An 18968-nucleotide genomic window follows, 5' to 3' on the forward strand; every position below is an offset into this window, starting at 1 on the left:
GTGCTTATAAATATATATACATTAAATCTGTTCTTATATTCTACACTTGGTATCAGAGCTAGGTAATTTATGCCCAAGTACATGCGAGGAAAACAAGCATGGGCGTGCCAAGGATGAAGGAAGGTGTTGTCGGACCCAGTTATCCTATGTTGGCCAAAAACAATTACACGGCGTGGTCGTTAAAAATGAAGGTATTCATGCGGGCACAAGGGGTCTGGGAAGGTATTGAGAATAGCGACCCGAAGGGTGTAACTGATCCAAGGCAGGATAATGTGACATTGGCAGCCATTTATCAGGGAATTCCAGAAGACATATTGTTGTCCGTGGCGGAGAAAGAGACAACCAAATAGGCTTGAGATGCTATCAAAATAATGTGTGTCGGAGCTGATCATGTTAAGAAAGCAAAAATGTAGACTCTTAGGTCCGAGTTTGAAGCTCTCAACATGAAAGAGACAGAAAATATCAATGATTTCTCATTAAAATTGAATAATATTGTGAGTAATATTCGAGCTCTACGAGATAAAATGGAAGAGTCCTGTGTTGTGAAAAAATTACTACGAGCAGTCTCACCAAAATTTTTGCAGATTGCTTCAACTTTTGAACAATTTGGTGACTTGGACAACATGTCTGTTGAGGAGTTAATCGGGAGGCTAAGAGCTCGTGAAGAGAGGATTCGTGGACATGTTGGAGACAATGGAAATCAGCTACTGTTAACTCGGGAAGAATGGCAGGCAAGATCCCGTGGAGGATTATATAATAGAAATGGTGGACGTGACAAGAGCAAAATAAAATACTATAACTGTAACATCTTTGGCCACTACGCTGTAGAATGTTATAAACAAAGACAAGACAAGGAATGGAAACAAGAAGTGAACCTCATACACATGGATGATGATGAACCAGCTTTGTTATAGACAGAAGTAGCATGCTAGACGGGAAAATAAGAAATGCCATACGGGTAAACAAGACATGTCAGACGGGCAAAGAAAAGGCCAGACAGGCTATATTGAAGTGCCAAATGAGCAGAAAAGTTGAAAGCCACACAGGTTAGGTTAAAAGCCATACGGGCTGCTAGTATTTGTTGAGAAAAATTTAGATTAAGGGGGAGATTGTTGGGATTTTATTCTAAATTATATGTTTACTCCATGTTGTAATTATTTAGGCTAATATTTAGTCACCTAGTTAGTCACCTAGTTAGTCATGTAGTTTAGACTTCATTTATTTTAGTTGAGCTATTTTAAGAGAGTCATGGGGTGATGCGAGTGTTTGAGTTTTTCCCGGGGAAGGTTGCTTATTTGTAGCCATTATCTTTAATAGTCTATATATTAGACCTGAAAGTTATTTTTTATTTCTCTGAGACTTAATAACAAAATGTCTTCCTAGTTCTTCCAAAATAATTGTTTATTGTGTGTTTATTACACGTGCTTATAAATATATATACATTAAATATGTTCTTATATTCTACAAATTTAACATCTACTATCTCATTTTTATGGATTGAAATTAAAATCAGTCATTAATTTAGCAAATTTTTTCCTAAACTTAAATTTGATAAATAGGAAGAAGTTATCACATACAATTAAATTGAGTACTCCCTAATAAATATTCAAGGGAAAATAAAAAAAATTAAAACAAAATAAATTCTTTAGGTAATGAGTAGTTTTTGTTTTTATCGTCTACATTTGAACCACCCAAAAGTTTTCTTTTAGTTCAAAATGATCAGAATCAGCCAAAATTTCTCATCTGTATTTTTTATTTTTATATTATATCTATAAGAGCATTTTAACTAAAATTTTCCATCACATTAATTGCCCTTTTTTATCACAGCTAACATTTATTTATGACATTAAATGTTTTAAACATAAAAAGTCTAACGTGGGTGGGCCTACCTATTTTAGGTAGGTAGATGGCTATATGTCCAACGTAAAATAACCAAACACAAGTCACAAGTAACATCTTTAGTTTAAAGTATAAAAAGTCTACCGTGGGCCCGACTACTTCTTCTAGGTAAGTAGATGGCCATATCTCCTAGGTGAAACAACAAGCACAAGCATAAAATCAGAGGCAACATCTCTTACAATTTAAATTTCCAATAACTTATAGAAACTACTTCGCGCAGAACTCTCAACATTTTATTTGAATACTAGAAATGGCTAATGTCAGTACTATTGTTCAATTACAAAGACAAATACTTGACTATACTACCTATTTGTATAATGAGGTATTTTTTTCTTTCTCGATCATTTATGTACACTTAATTTACATTTTTTTCTCTTGTGTGTGTAATGATATGCTTACATATAAAATGTTCTTATATGTTTTTTATTATTTTGTGTTTGTGTTTTACTTGAAACTCAGCAAGATGTGCTTATGTGCATTTCTATTGTTGAATTTGTGTGTGTATTGTTTATTGTTTATGCTTACCCATTGATGATGTTTTTTGTTAGTTACGAAAAAATTAGGCATATCTGGACGATCAGTTCAAAAACCTTCAAAAGCTTCAAGACGATCTTAGCAACCCAAATTTTGTGGTTGAAACTGTGTCGAACTTCTTCATCAATTTTGAGAGAACTGTTCTTAATATTACAACAGCTTTGTAAGATTAATTCGACTTTGTTGTGTGTGGACATTTTTGGCCGTATTGTTGCTATTGATTAATATAATAAACCATACTTTATTCCTATTCCTATGTACCTTTATTTCTAGGCACCAACAGCTCATTGAGTGGAAAAAAGTTGAAATCCTTATCTTTTCCCTCAAAGGTTCCACATCGAGGTAAATTAATTTTATTAATGCATATGTGTAAAGTCATTATACCATGTATATATGTGGTGGGAAGCCATTTTCCACCTAAAACTTCTCTACTCGGTCCTAGTTTTGGTGTTTTAATGTTTTTCACATATAGTGTAACATCTTACTCAATTCATTTGCGGTTCAACTATAATTATTACCACAAGCATGTCCTTACTATAATATGAAAGTTTAATCAGTCACGATTCATATGCTTGTTAAACATTTGTTACGGTGCCTCATATATGTTTAAATATAATTAGCAGAGATTTCATTTTAAATAATTTAATTATTATAAGATGTTTACAAACTTACATCTATTGTGAGCCCTTATCAATTTTTATTATAAGCACTAGTTACTTTATTATAAGCAACACAACTATAAGCATGTGAATGCTAATTAGTAGCCACCACTTGTGGGATAAAATAGTTCAAAACTGAATAAGCCAAATTTTTAGTTGTCATGGTTAAAAGATTTAAAAGAAAGGGATAATTATAACTTATCAAAAATCATTGGTTTTTGTTTAACCAATATATTATGTTGTTAATATTATTGGAGCCCACAGACTTCACGAGGCATGTATTGTTCTCCTTGAGCACTACAATCAACAAAATGTTGAAGGGTAATTTTATTGTGAAGGGTATATTTTCATTAGTGGTGTAAGTTTATTGTTATTAACTAACTAAAACTTTATATTTGCAGATGTTTCGATTCGGTACAAAAAATGCAGACAGAATATTTTTTTGTGAAGAACAAGCTTGAGACCTTGCTCAAGGTACTTTTAATCTAGAGTAAATTTGGTGCCCATAAATACCTACATTACATGTTCTTATAAGATGAAAGCATATTTTGTAGAAGGGATTGTAATATAATCATTTGTTTGAAAATTGTAGTTACACAACGAACTTATTGCTGCTGGTGGATCAATTCCAAGGCAATGAAGTATTGCGGCACATGCTGGAATAGGTGGAATAGCGTCATGACATCTTAAAATAGTTGTTCTTGTTAAATGTTTTTTTTTGCTTATGGAGCTATGAACCATATTTTTGTTATTAAAAACTTGTGTTTTGGTTTATGGAGTATATTATATTACTCCATTGTACTCTTTTAATTTTTATGATTAAATTGTTTCAAACATTCTTGGGGTAAGTATTGTTTAATTATAATTGTGCATGTAGTTTGAGGCTTTTATTAATTATACTTAATTAATTAATTAATTAGAAATGATAGATAAATTCAGAATTTTACTATTTAGACCATTAGAATATGTAAATTACATAATTATTTTTAGGATATGGGGACAAAACTAACGGACATAAAGATCTTATTGTGTTGCATATGTGTAGTTATTTTTTTTAATAACTACACATGGTTGTTTTTGATAAGTGATAAATCTTGTGTTCATAAACTCTTATCTGATTTTATTACTTATGTTCAAAATCAATTTAATGTCACTATTAAGATGTTTCGTTCAGACAATGGTACTGAAATTGTGAATAAGAATGTGTCTGATTTGTGCAAGTCTTTTGGTATTATCCATCAAACCACATGTCCTTATTCTCCTCAACAAAATGGATTAGTTGAGAGAAGACATAGGCAACTTCTCAATATTGCTAGGGAAATCAGATTTCATGCCAAAATACCAGTGACTTTGTGGGGTGACTGTGTTTTAACTGCATGTTACCTTATCAACAGAACACCCACACCTCTGCTTAAGGGAAAGTCACCTTATAATCTGTTATTCAATAAAACTCTTAATTTCTCACTCCTAAAGGTGTTTGGGTGCTTATGTTATGCAACAATTATTCCTCAATCATCTGATAAATTTGCTCCTAGATGTATTAAGGGGGTTTTCATAGGTTATCCATTTGCTAAAAAAGGGTACAAGGTTCTGAGTCTTGCTGATAGGAAAGTGTACATCTCAAGGGATGTTCAATTTGTTGAGGATTCATTTCCTTTTGATACAATCACTGCTGCTGATTATACCACATTACCAACCATGTTCCCAGAAACTAGTTATTCTGTTTATGACACTGATCCCATCACTATTCCACCTGTTATTTTCCCTATTGTGCATGACAATTCAGGTTTCTCTTCCATTGTAGATGATACTACAGTTTCTGATTCTAGTGTACCTCCAGTAGTGTCTACTAGACCTCAACGACATAGACAAGTTCCTACTAAATTTCAGGATTTTACTGGTTTACCTCCATCTTTACATACACATCTAGCTTCCAGTGTTAAAATAGCAGAACCTACAACATATAGAAAAGCTGTGAAATCCAGTGACTGGTGTGTTGCTATGGTCAAATAGACAGATACAAAGCCCGTTTAGTGGCCAAAGACTTCACTCAAACTGAAGGCTTAGATTTTTTTGACACTTTTGCTCCGGTCACAGAAATGACCACATTCATGGTTATCCTTGCTATAACTGCTATGCAGAACTGGACCATCACTCAATTGGATGTTACAAATGCCTTTCTTCAGGGTACTTTACATGAAGAGGTGTTTATTGAGTTACCATATGGCTATCAGTTACCTAACCATATCCGGACTAAATACCATGGTATTCTCTTGGTCTGTAAATTGATAAAATCCCTTTATGGTCTTAGGAAAGCCCCCAGGGAATGGCTTACTACCTTGTCTGAAGCATTACTGCAGTTTGGTTTTACACAAACCTTTAGTGACTCCAGCTTGTTTGTATTTAGAACTGGGGCTAAGATTGTTGTACTCCTCGTTTATATGGATTATATGGTCCTCACAGGGAATGATTCTACTTTTATGGTTGAAGTAACTGCTTTTCTAGCTAGCAAGTTCAAAATCAAAGACCTTGGTCCTCTCAAATATTTTTTAGGGTTTGAAACTTCACGGACCTCAGCTGGTATTTACTTGCATAAGAGCAAGTATTCTATATACATTATCAAGGATGTTGATATATGGATGCCCATCCAGTGCTTGTTCCTCTAGATCAGAATCACAACCTTACTGCAGACTCTGATTCTCCTTTTCTTCAAGATATTTCAGATTACAGACGCCTCATAGGCAGGCTTATCTATATGACAATAACTAGGTCAGACTTGTCCTATGTAGTTCATATTCTGGCTCAGTTTATGCATAAACCTCAGGAAGTTCACTGGCTAGCTGCCCTCAAGATGGTTAAATATCTGAAACACATATGTGGCCAGTGTATCCTACTATCTAACTTGTCTACATTTAATCTCAAAGTTTTTACTGATGCCGATTGGGGGGGTTGCAAACAAACAAGACAATCTCTGACAGGTTTTTGTGTAACTCTTGATCAGTCATTGATTTCCAGGAAATGCAAACGGCAAGCTAGTGTTTCCCGTTCTACTGCTAAGGCCTAATACAGGGCCTTAGCTGATGCTTGTTGTGAGCTCTCTTGGTTGGTTTCCATGTCCCAAGAATTGTCTACACCATCCATTACTCCCGTTTATGTTTACTGTGATAACAAGTCTGCGCTTTATATTGCTTCGAATGCTGTGTTTCATGAACGCACAAAACATATTGAAATTGATTGTCATCTTGTGCGTCAAAAACTTCAGCAAGGATTTATTGTTACTCATCATTTGCCTTCGACTGAGCAACCTGTTGATTTGTTCACTAAATCTCTTCCTTCAGCTCAGTTAGCCTATCTGCTGTCCAAGTTAGGAGTGTGCAATTTGGTTCCCACTCCTCACTTGATGGGGGATGTTAGATATATAGATGCAGAGGTGGCAAGTAAGGCCAATTCAGGAGAAATCAGTCAAAGTACAGCTGGACAAAGTCAAACAGAAACTGACAGACAGATAAATATCTTCATCCCTAAAATGAGATCAAAGTTTTGGTGATAAAATATGTAAAATTTATATTCATGAGCACTTATTTTCGTTCCGTTTAAAAATTCGGGAGTACGATTAAGGAATAAAAATGAAACTATTTTACTTATTTTGCACTTGCTTTCCATCTTTATAAAACTCAGGAATAAGGGGTAAGCCAAGGCGAATAAGGCCTATATTTAGGTTCCCTAAAATTCAGTGCCCGTTTAGATAATGCGATTACAACTCAGTTATGAGAATGAGATTTCAGTACAATAAATATATTAGAACATCATTTTCATTCATGTTAACCGAGTTAAAATCTCGTGCGTTAATTTTTTTTAACTATTTTCATGTAATATATACTAGGTCCGAGGAGCTAGAATTGGCAAGAGCCTTTGCCGGGCCTGACTATTCAAAAACCCAAAAAGAACGCTACAAGACGCGTTTGGAATAAAATGGCAATTGGATGTATTAAATAGACGTTTGGATTTTTGCTTGGAATAATTTGCGATGCTTGGCTGAACGCTTGACTGAACACACCTTGAGTCTTTTGACGTACGAGGGGCTTCTAAATTCGTTCTATTTAAGTGTAGTTAGAATGTACACGATTCTATGTACAATTTTTCGATGTCTCCACTAAATTTTATGAAGACAATAGTTCTGTTTTTCGTGATCTTGGTGCCTGTCTTCAAGATAACAGGTTCTCCAACTTTCTTATTCTTATGGGTTTTATAAGAGTTAAGGCATCCTCTTGTTTCTTACTCTTCCTCGGTTTTTTATATGACGTGACGCTTTGATTTTACACCTATTTCAATGTGCTTCGATCTATTAGTTAGAAATATAAATTTTTAATTTTTTTTTTGTGAATTAAAATATATGTTGTCTATTTTAATTCAAAAAAAGAAATTTTTACAAACAATATTTCTAACTACCGTTTTAAATCATATTGAAATGTGGCAAAATCAAAGCGTCATATATAAAGAACAGAGAGAGTATTTTCTAACGGTGAATTATGTTTCTTATACCATATTGACGGGATTTCAGATAATTTATTTAGAGATGCACTGTTTTTTTTATAAAACTACTACTTGTGAATTTATTTTCTTAATATTTTAATATTTGTGTTTTGCAGGAGCGCAACCAATCGGTGTGTGTTACGGGAGAAACGGTGTTGGTTTAACATCACCGGGACAGGCAAAGAAAACAATTGATTTGTTGAATGCAAATCGATTTGGAAGAATTAGACTTTACGATCCAGTCCCTGAAGCACTGGACGCTCTCAAAGGAACAAACATAGAGGTCATTCTTGATGTGCCAAACTCAGACCTTGAATCCCTTTCAAACTCAGATCCTACTGCAGCAAGAGCATGGGTTCAGAATAATATTTTGACTTATACACCAGGAGTAAATTTTCGTTACATCGCTGTCGGAAATGAAGTTGATCCGAATCCAGAAAAGAGTACTTCCAAGTATGTTGATTTTGTTCTCCCCGCCATGCAAAATGTGCATAAAGCAATAGTCGACGCAGGATTACAAGATCAAATTAAGGTTTCCACAGCCACATACTCGGCCATCAGGAGTGGATTTCCTCCGTCACAGGGCTCCTTCCTCGACACTGCAAAGGGCTTCATTGTACCAATCATTGAGTTCTTAGAACAAAACAATTTGCCACTGCTAGCAAATATTTACCCTTATTTTAGTTATCTGGATTCTCCTCCTGATCTTCCATATGCTCTATTTACATCAGAGAAAGTGGTTGTAAAGGATCCAGGGAATAATCTCGAATACAGAAACCTTTTCGATGCATTGGTAGACACTTTGTATTCTGCTGTTGAGAACGCTGGGGGTCCAAACATCGAGATTGTTGTGTCAGAGAGTGGATGGCCTTCTGCAGGTGGTAGAGAGGCCAGTTTTGAAAACGCGCAAACCTATGTTCAGAATTTGATCGATCATGTTCGAGGAAACGGGACACCTAAACGACAAGGAAAATCCATTGAAACGTACATTTTTGCAATGTATGATGAAGACATGAAAGAAGGTCCAGACACTGAAAAACATTTTGGGCTCTTCGACCCAGCAGGGCAATCCAAATACCAACTCAATGTTTGAGCTAAGATTTTCGTATATTTGTCATTCTGAGAAAATTTTCTTATCATTTTCGCATTATAAATAATTCAGGCTGAGAGGCCATCTATATGTGTAAGCTAATAAGTTATATGTACGTTTCAGCAAAGAATAATCAATCTTATATGCATGATATTTACAATGTCTTTGAGTAACTCATCATCTCTGATCCCCTCCAAATATTTGGCTGTTATGCTTCTGCGAAATATAAAAACTATTTTCTACAATTTCTTTATTAGTCAGACATCGCCTACACATAAAAGAAAAGGCAACATTCATTCGTAACATATGGTTACGAATAACATCATGCATGGACAACACAAGATGTCAAGAACTAGTAAATTTATTTGTTTTGTTTAAAGCCGATTCAACCCAATAATATTACGGTTTTAAATTTTTGGGTTGGGTTGCCCGAAAATAGGGCCGGTTTATGTCGGTTTATTCAATTTGAACGAACCATGTAAACCTCTATCTCATGTGGCTCAAGTGGTGATTTAAACAAAGGAAACAGTTTGTAATGATATTATTTAGAGGGTGAGCACCAAAAGTCCAGCCAATTGCAAAAATCGTCCGGACTGCACCAATCTATACTATAAAATGCGAATTTTAATTTAAAAAAAATTTGATTTTTAATTTTCATGGTGTAGTTGTGGTTAGAATTTTGGGAAACCGCGTGGTACGGTATCGGTTGCGGTTTTAATTTTTCAATCTATATATAGTTCAAACTGTATCTCACTGCATTATTATAATAAATTATATAATTATGTTTTAATATTTGTTAACCTACGAGGATACTGTATGCATAAACTTATAAATTTAGGCAAGTATGCTTGGTTATTATATTTTACTTATTTCGTATATACATGTATAATAAACAAGGCAGGTGTGCATGCACTGTGTCTTAAAAAATTGAATTACTAATGTGTTCGATTGAACATGTCAATCTAATATCTTTTTCTTGAACAATTTGACTTGCCAAAGCATGTTGTTATCAAAAGAGTAAATCACACATGATGATATTTCTAAATTTAATTAACTATTATAAAAACAAAAATGTTAGTTTCCACAAAAAAAATTCACAATTTTTTTTTCAAATGATGATGTGTGAGATAATAGATAACAACCTTTTTAAATATATCATGAAACACCACGTGCATAAATATGCGTACACAAATCAAAAATAACCACGTGTTAGCCATATTATTTGGTAAAATTTTTGGGGGAAAGTTTTTTGGACCTCAACTTGTGAGTAATTTTTTACTATAATCTAGATATAGAATTATGTACAAATTACATTATCGGAAGTGTAAACCGCTATGAACCGTACCACAATAATGCACCGCGTTTTCGGCGTTTTCGTGATGTGTTTTATCCGATTTTAAAATTTTCTATGCGGGGTGCAGGTTGAGAACTTAATAAAACCATGTGAGATTTGGTCGGCGGTTTTTGAGAAAAATCTCACAATTCCACCGCGATCGGATCGCCCCTATATTAATTTCAAGGAGAAGAGCAAAGCTTCATAGACTCGATCCAGTATTGACATCATACGACAACGTCAGATGAATGAACCGACTTGGTCCTCATTTGCCTACTTTTCTATATTATTTTAATCTGTTAAAAAACTAAAGACATTTCATAGCTTAATTTCCAACTCATCTGGACCTTTTGAAACAAACTGTGATACAGAAATGATAGGTTTGTACAATTGAACCGTGTGAATGAGACTGAATCTAACTAGACTCCGGCTGCGAGACCATAGAAAATAAGCAAACAGCCTATATAAACTACTTTTCAATCAATTACTCCCATCTATGACGACAACACTTCTGTGGCATGTTCCGAAACAAATTGGCAATTTGACGACTTAAATATATGTGTAACAAATTCTCGGAAATTATGGCTCGTATGTAATTATTAGCATTATTAGTTGACTTGACATGTAGCTGACTACTATATAATTAGTGTTGTAAGATTGTATGAAGTAATTCACCCAACATATATAATTTCTATACGATTATATATGTGTGATTCTGCCATGTTAAGTTTTATGCAATCTATGTTTCTGTTTCTGGGGATCTGTATGCTCGCCAGTAACATATCAGGTTTAGTTCTCTCTTTCTCAAACACGTTATTAAGTGGCTTGTTAGTATAATGATAATGATACGTTGAATCGTGTTGTGCACTTATATGTCTTAGTTTGATACGATATTAAGTGACTTGTTATGTCTTTTGATACCATGAATATTGATGTTGTATAAGGTAAACTCAGTTTGTTTTGCATACTATGCTAACTAGCTGATCATATAAATTTTTCAGAAATGTTGTGATATTTAATTATGATGCGTTTTGATATTCACAGGGGCACAATCTGTAGGTGTGTGTTATGGGAGAAACGGAGATAATTTGCCAAACGAACAGGAAACAATCGATTTGTTCAAGGCCAATGGTATTAAAAAAATGAGACTTTACAATCCAGTGCAGGAGGCATATCAAGCTCTTAGAGGATCAAACATTGAAGTCATTCTTGACGTACCAAACAGGCAACTTCAATCTCTTCAAGATCCAGCTGCAGCAAGAACCTGGGTTCAAGATAATATTCAAAACAACATTCCAGGAGTAAATTTTCGTTATATTGCTGTTGGAAATGAAGTTGATCCGGATCCGAACAGTGGTACTTCCCAGTATGTTGATTATGTTCTTCCGGTCATGAAAAATGTGCATGATGCAATTGTAGCAGCAGGACTGCAAGATCAGATTAAGGTTTCCACCGCTACCTACTCAGGTGTCACTTCTGGATTCCCCCCCTCGCAGGGTTTATTCGATGAAAATGCAAAAGGGTTCATGGATCCAATTATTAAGTTTTTAGCCCAAAACAATTTGCCACTGCTAGCAAATATTTACCCGTATTTCAGCCACGTAGGAACTAATCCTCCGGGTGATCTTCAATATGCTCTGTTTACAGCACCAAATGTGGTTGTAACAGATCCAGTTGGTAATCGTGAATACAGGAACCTTTTTGATGCATTGTTAGATACAATGTATTCGGCTGTTGAAAATTCTACAGGTCAGAACATCGAGATTATCGTGTCAGAGAGTGGATGGCCTTCTTCAGGTCATAAAGAGGCAAGTGTAGAAAATGCAGGAACTTATAATCGGAATTTGATCAATCACGTTAAAAATGGGACACCAAAAAGACCAGGGAAACTGGTAGAAGCATACATATTTGCAATGTATGACGAAAACAGGAAAGGAGGGTTAGACACAGAGAGAAATTTTGGGCTCTTTAACCCCACAGACCGGAAGCTCAAATACCAACTTAGTTTTTGAGGTATGAATTATGATTCTGAAAAGAAGGCCCATTATCAACAATATGGATCAGGAAAAGATTGCAGTCATGTTCATGTTACTCCCTCCGTCCCTAAAAACGTTTGCTCTTTGTGTTGGACAAGTTTGCCAATTCACATTTTTGATCGTTAATATTTTTAAATTCGTATTAGTATTAAATATAAAAATTTCACTGTATTAAAGTACTGATAAATACGAATTCAACGAGATCACTCATGACTATGTTTAATATTATAGATTAAACGTATATTAGTAGTCAATCGTTTACCGTGAACAGTACCGAAAGTCAAAAGAGAAAACATATATTGCGACGGAGGGAGTATGCAGAGTGTTTTACTTTTTTGGTTTCAGATCAATTTGTTGGCACCCAACTGTCATGCGTACGTTGGGTTAAATGGCGTTTTGGTCACTCAAGTGACCACTAACTTTCACTTGGGTCATCGAACTCAAAAAGCTGTCAATGAGGTCACTGAAGAAATAATAATGTTCAACTTAATCATTGCACACGTTAAAAATTTCACGAACGTTAAATCTCGTTGACTATAGACGGTTCTCCGTTAAATATGTACAAGTCGGATGCCACATCAGATAATTGACCCGCCCAATCCTAAAACCACCCAACAAATTAAACCCGACCCAATTAAAACCCACGACCCTTTTAACTTTTATCCCAAAATTAAAACCCTTTATCCCAAAATTAAACCCCCCTCTTTACGATCTAAACCCTAATCGCAAGAATGGTTCGAACTCGATCGGGTGTTGAGGTTCGTTTAACTCAACCAATCGATGATATCGATAGCAATGATACCGATTACCTGTTTGCATCTGATGGAGATAACAATGAAACGGAGAAGGATAACGAAGCTGAATCAAATTTTGAAGATGCAAATCAGACCACCGATAAAGAAGCAACGTAAGTAATGTTATATCTGAACTTTTTACAGTTAATTAGGGCTAAATATTCTTGCTTTGAATATATGATTTTATATGGTCATATTTGCAATTAGGGTTCTTAATTTGTTTATATTTAACAGGAAAAACTTGTACAATGTGACAGTCTATTATGGAGGTTATTTTGTTCATGTTCCGTATTCCTCCTACACAAGTAATGTCAAAAAGGTTTATAAGGAAATCGACTTTGAAAACCTTGGTATTAATGATTTAAAGACCACATTTGGTGCTGTTGTTGGTGAGTATGATTCCCTTTATTTTAGAACTCTTGCATTGAAGATTTATGTACTGAATGTTGAAAGTAAGCCAATATTGATTGAATTAAGTGGAGCATAGATTTTGCACCAGACACCTATCTACCAACTTGAAGAGCAAACATCCAAGTAATTTGGTCATGAGTGCATTTTTTGAAGCATCAACAGCAACTCACCCCCAGGCCCATAAGAAAGCAATGAAGGCACTTGAGCAAGCCTCTAAAGGTGCTTTTGAGAAGATGAGTGACTTAGAACCAGGTATGTGGTCCAAGGCTTTCTTTAAGACACACTCATTGACTGATTCCACTGAAAATAATATAAGTGAGTGTTTTAACTCATGGATTTTGAAAGCAAGATATATGCCTATTATTGATATGCTTATAGAGATCCATGACATGCTTATGACAAGAGTTCATCAAAAAAGAGATAGAATGTCAAGACAAGATATTGTTATTATTCCAAAAGCTAAACAAATTTTAGATGAAGCAATTAAGGAATCATGTGGGCTTACTGTTCTGTGGGATGGTAGGGAGACTTATGTTGAAAGGGTAGGGGCACATCTTGTTCAGTTAATCTGCAAAGAAGGACCTGTTCTTGTAGAGTCCGGGATTTGTTAGGTATACCCTGTTGTCATGGTGTTACTGCAATTCAAGAGGCTAGAAAGAATCCCATTGATTATGTTCACTCATGTTATTTAAAGGAAACATATATGTAGACTTATTCATACTGTTTGGATGTGATAAGGGGGGAAGATTTTTGGGAAGATGTGGAGGGTGACTTGGTGTTATCTCCACTAATTAAAAAAAAACTAAAAGGCAGACCCAAAAAGATGAGAAGGAGAGAGGGTTGGGAGGGTGTTGTGTCCAGTGGTAAGAAGGTAAGAGTTAGCTATGAGGGTAGATTTATGCATTGTGGTCTGTGCAGAGAAGCTGGCCACAAAAGGGGTAAATGTCCAAATAAAGATAAGTTCCCAGAGAATTCAAAGAAGAGGAACAGGGGAAAGAAGACAAAGAATGAACAAACTGCAGAAGATGAAGTTATGGAAGAACTGGAGAGGCAGGGGAGAGAGGAAACAACAGGTGAAAATGATATGATGGATGAGATCTTGAGAGAACAAGAACAAACACAAGGACTCGATGAATTGGAGGCCTCAATCCAGAAATCACAGCCTAAGGAAACTACCAGCAGTTTTATGAAATTTGTAAGTTACATCAGTTTATGTTGATAAATGTTTAACATAAGTTTATATCAATGGTTTGTTTAATACATTTTTTATTTATATTGTAGATGCCAAATCCGGGGTTGAGGAAGCATATGGGACAAATGAGCACCGGCAATACTCCACCTGTTAGCACTCCACCCATGACCACTCCAACTGTGACTAATCCACCAGTTAGAAACAAACCTCCAACAAGTGCAGTGGGACAAATGAAAAAATCAACTCCAAGAAAGAGAGTAGCAGGACTGCCACACCTAAGAAAAAAATAGATGAATTACTTATGCCAAAGTTAGAACCATTTGAGTACTTTAAACTCTTGTCATTTGTGACATTGAACTACTATTTATGTAGTATAACTCTATGTACGCACTATGGATTAATCTTCTGGTCTTAATATATAACTTTGGCACTGTGTTTATTTCGAACATCTCAATGTTATACTATCACATAAACATAAACATTTCATTCATGAAAACATAAACAATAACATCCATAACATTACATTCACTAATTTTGACATAAATGTTACATCATTAACATTACTTAAAGAACATAACCACAAAACAAACTAAGATAACAAAGCATAGCATCTTCTTCGTTCTGAAATGAGCTTTTTCCTTCACCATTTCTGTTACGTCGTCCGTCTTTTTTTGCATTGCCATACGCTCTTCATCAATTACTAACATTTTCCTTTCTACGAAACTCAACTCTTGCTTGATTTTAGCCAATTCGACATCTTTCATCTTCAATTTTTCCTTCAATCCATGTATAACTTCTCGGGCTCTGTCAGTGTAGGGTGGATCAGCCCATAAAAAAAATTGCACTTCTTGCAGGGATCCCTATAGTTCTTGCAGCCAAAAAACCTCCGACCCGGATCTTGAGTACCTTCTTTCCAAGCTTCTTGAAGGGGTGATACAATATCACACTTACATTTAATATTATTATATCCATGATCGACACCGAAGTTGTTTTTATGGATTCTATACGAGTTAAATGAATTGTTCACAGATGGGGCTGAGGCTGTGGAGCTTTTGGAAGTGGACATGGTAGAAAGAAGGGTAAAAGGAAGAACCCTAATTGCAAGAAAATAAACTGAAGAAGAAGAGAAGTAGTGAATATGGGTTATGGGTTTTAATTTATGGGTTTTAAATGGTCTGGGCGGGTACAACGGTCACATGACGTGGAAGCCATGTCACTTGCTGATTCAGCTTTCCGTCCAAAACTTAACGACACTAACGGGTAGTGACTTGATTGAAAATTTTTATGAGTACGATCAGTTGACTGACAGCTTTTTGAGTTCGATGACCCAAGTGAAAGTTAGTGGTCACTTGAGTGACCAAAACGCCATTTAACCCTGCGTACGTTCTAGCAAGCAATGCAAATAATACTCCCTCCCTCTCTAAAAACGTTTCCTATTTGTGTTGGACACGTTTGCATGCACATTTTTTATTGTTAATATTTTTAATTTCATATTAATATTAAATATAAAAACTTCATTATATTAAAGTACTCATAAATACGAATCCAACAAAATCACTCATGACTATGTTTGATATTATAAATTACATGTAAATTAGTAATCAATCGCTTACCGTGAACAGTACGAAAATTCAGAAAGGGAAACATTAGGACGGAGGGAGTAATCTTTTAATGTCATTGCCTTATTGACTTGCTTTATTTGTGGAATTTAGCATCCAAATGCACTCAAATAGTCAGATGTATGTCAATAAGTTTAAAACCATACAAGAACAAATACCAACTTGTTTTTTTAGCTGTGATTTTAAATAAATCAAGCAATAAAATATAAGGCCAATAAGCATTTAACAAATGAGAGGGTAACAGAAGGATGACGATTTCAAGAGCCTTAAGTAGACCGAGTTCTCTTCGAGCCGAGTCAAGCAGAACTTTTTTTTTTAAACGAGCCGAGTCGATTAAATCAAATTTCTACTTGGGTATTAGATACCGCCTGTGGTTCTCATATCTGCAATTTGTTGCAGGGACCAAAGAGAAGTAGGACTCTTTGAGGAAGAGGAGGTGATTCTACTGATGGGAAATGGAGCAAGAGTTGCTGCTGAAGATGTAGAATCATTTCATTTACATATGCCTACGGGCAAGACTATTGTTTTAAATAATTGTTATTTTGTTCCCTCGATTGTGAGGAATATTATTCCATGTTAGACTTGGCTGGATTTTCTTTTATTATTGAGAATAATGAATGTTCTATTCTTAGAAATAATATTCTTTATGGACGTGGTGCTTTAAATAATGGTCTGTATTTATGTGACATAATTTACTTCAGATTGAACAAACTAATAAAAGAAAAGGGATGATGAAAATCTCACTTTATAGTGGCATTGCAGTCTCCATTTAGTAGACATGGAGAGAGGACTGTAAATTTGCTAGGAATGGTACACACAGATGTATGTGGACCAATGTCTACGCAAGCCATGGGTGGATTTTCATACTTCATTACTTTCATAGATGATAGATCTGGATTCGGATATGTGTTTAATGAAACACAAGTCTGAGGCCTTTGAAAGGTTCAAAGAATATAAGTATGAAGTGGAGAAACAACCAAACATAGTATTATAACTCTTCGATCAGATCGAGGTGGTGAATACTTTAATGGAGTGTTTCTAGATTATCTCAAACTAAATGGTATAGTCTCCCAGTGGACGCCTCCAGATTGGTATCTGAAAGGAGAAATCGAACTTTGTTAGACATAGTTCGGTCCATGATGAGCTATGCAAATCTTCCAGTATTCCTATGGGGTTATGCATTGGAAACCTCAGCATATTTACTGAATAAGGTGCCTTCCAAATCTGTTCCTCAAACTCTGTATGAGATATGGAAAGAAAGGAAACCGAGTCTTAAACACGTTAAGATTTGGGGATGTCCAGGTTATGTCAAGTATGTTGACCCAGATAAGCTGGAATATCGATCCGTAAAATGTAGTTTTGTGGGATATCCTAAAGAGACTTTAGGGTACTACTTTTACACCGATCATCGGGTGTTTGTCTCTAGACATGCTACCTTCTTGGAAAAGGAGTTTATCCTTGAAGGAAACAGTGGGAGCAAAATTGAACTTGATGAAGTTCAAGAAGCACAAACTACTACGGATCAAATGGAAACACATGTTCTGACTGAACAACCTTTTGTGGAATAGCCCATTCATAGATCATGGAGAGTGTCTCACCAACCTGAGAGGTAATATGGCCTTGTCATTGAGAATGACAATGAGTTGTCGATCATTGATGATGACGACCCTGTGACCTATAATGAGGCTATGAGTAGTGTTGACTCAGAGAAATGGCATAGTGCCATGAAATCCAGAATGGAATCTATGTATACGGTATACAAAAAATAGATTATAGCAGATGGCCAGGTGGAGACCTATAAGGCCAGGCTTGTGGAAAAAGGATTCAAACAAAGGCAATGGATTGACTTTGATGAAACCTTTTTACCTGTAGTCCTGTTAAAATCAGTTTGGATTTTGCTTGCGATTGCTGCTTACTACAACTATGAGATCTGGCAAATGGCCAGATGGTGGTTTTCTTTCCAAGGGAAATGAAAACCTAGTGTGTAAGCTACTGCGAACCATATGTGGTTTAAAGCAAGCTTCTCGAAAGAGGGAACATTCGTTTTTGATGAGACAATCAAAGAGTTTGATTTTATCAAAAACGCAGATGAACCATGCGTCTACAAAAGGGTTAGTGGGAGCGCGATAACATTTCTTGTATTGTATTGAATTAGAGTTGACACACATAACAACATAGCAGACCCACTCACAAAGATACTTTATGAAAGTCACTTTGATCGTCATAAAGATAAGATGGGTATTAGATACCAGAGTGATTGGCTTTAGTACAAGTGGGAGATTGAAAGGAATATGTCCTAAGTCCAATCATGTATGAGGATTTAGGAATAACTTTTATGTAATCTGTTTTGATTTCATTGATATTAATAAAATACTTGTTTTATTTTTATTACGGGCTTTATCTATTTAAGTGTTTAAATAAGATATACTATAGTTTAGAGTAAAGCTTTTTATAGATTATGATGAGATCATAATAGTGAGACCTAAAAGATGATAACTCTAAACTTAAATAGTTCCTGGTCATATGATTACTAACTGGTAATTAATAATAAGCAAAGATCAGTACATACTATGCTTGCTTCATTATGAAGGATGTCTGTTCTCATAGACATTTGTGTGGTGACACTATAGCTAGTATGTAGGTGCTTATTATAGAAGAAGTTCACTGAACATGACTCGCCCAGCTGAACAACTGATGAAGTTCACTCACGTGTCAGAAGTTGTTCACATAGTGATAGTTGTACAAGTATCCTTAGACTTGAGGTCATCATAGTCATCTTGCGTACACTGAACTATGCTTTGGTTTAGTTCTTAGTCTCCAGGGATAATTATTAGGGCTCTACTGGGTATAGGAATTTGTACACGAAGA

At 35.3% G+C, this 18968-nt stretch overlaps 3 protein-coding genes across 3 annotated transcripts; all 3 read left to right on the plus strand.

Moving 5' to 3' along the window:
- Positions 1-2149: 2149 nt before the first annotated feature.
- Positions 2150-3732, plus strand: LOC141704440 (histidine-containing phosphotransfer protein 1-like). The gene is made up of 5 exons (XM_074507678.1): positions 2150-2221; positions 2463-2596; positions 2707-2775; positions 3494-3566; positions 3685-3732. Exons 1-5 carry the CDS (start codon positions 2150-2152, stop codon positions 3730-3732), a joined length of 396 nt encoding a protein of 131 aa, XP_074363779.1.
- A 3418-nt stretch (positions 3733-7150) lies between these two features.
- LOC141704438 (glucan endo-1,3-beta-glucosidase, acidic-like) lies at positions 7151-8875 on the plus strand. The gene is made up of 2 exons (XM_074507676.1): positions 7151-7309; positions 7742-8875. Exons 1-2 carry the CDS (start codon positions 7222-7224, stop codon positions 8716-8718), a joined length of 1065 nt encoding a protein of 354 aa, XP_074363777.1. The 5' UTR covers positions 7151-7221; the 3' UTR covers positions 8719-8875.
- A 1802-nt stretch (positions 8876-10677) lies between these two features.
- On the plus strand, positions 10678-12292 carry LOC141704435 (glucan endo-1,3-beta-glucosidase, acidic-like). Its single transcript, XM_074507674.1, has 2 exons — positions 10678-10835; positions 11093-12292. The coding sequence occupies exons 1-2, from the start codon at positions 10754-10756 to the stop codon at positions 12058-12060; spliced, it is 1050 nt and encodes a 349-aa protein (XP_074363775.1). The 5' UTR covers positions 10678-10753; the 3' UTR covers positions 12061-12292.
- Positions 12293-18968: the final 6676 nt, after the last annotated feature.

Source organism: Apium graveolens, unplaced genomic scaffold (assembly GCF_009905375.1).
Source record: "Apium graveolens cultivar Ventura unplaced genomic scaffold, ASM990537v1 ctg7847, whole genome shotgun sequence".
NCBI lineage: Eukaryota > Viridiplantae > Streptophyta > Magnoliopsida > Apiales > Apiaceae > Apium > Apium graveolens.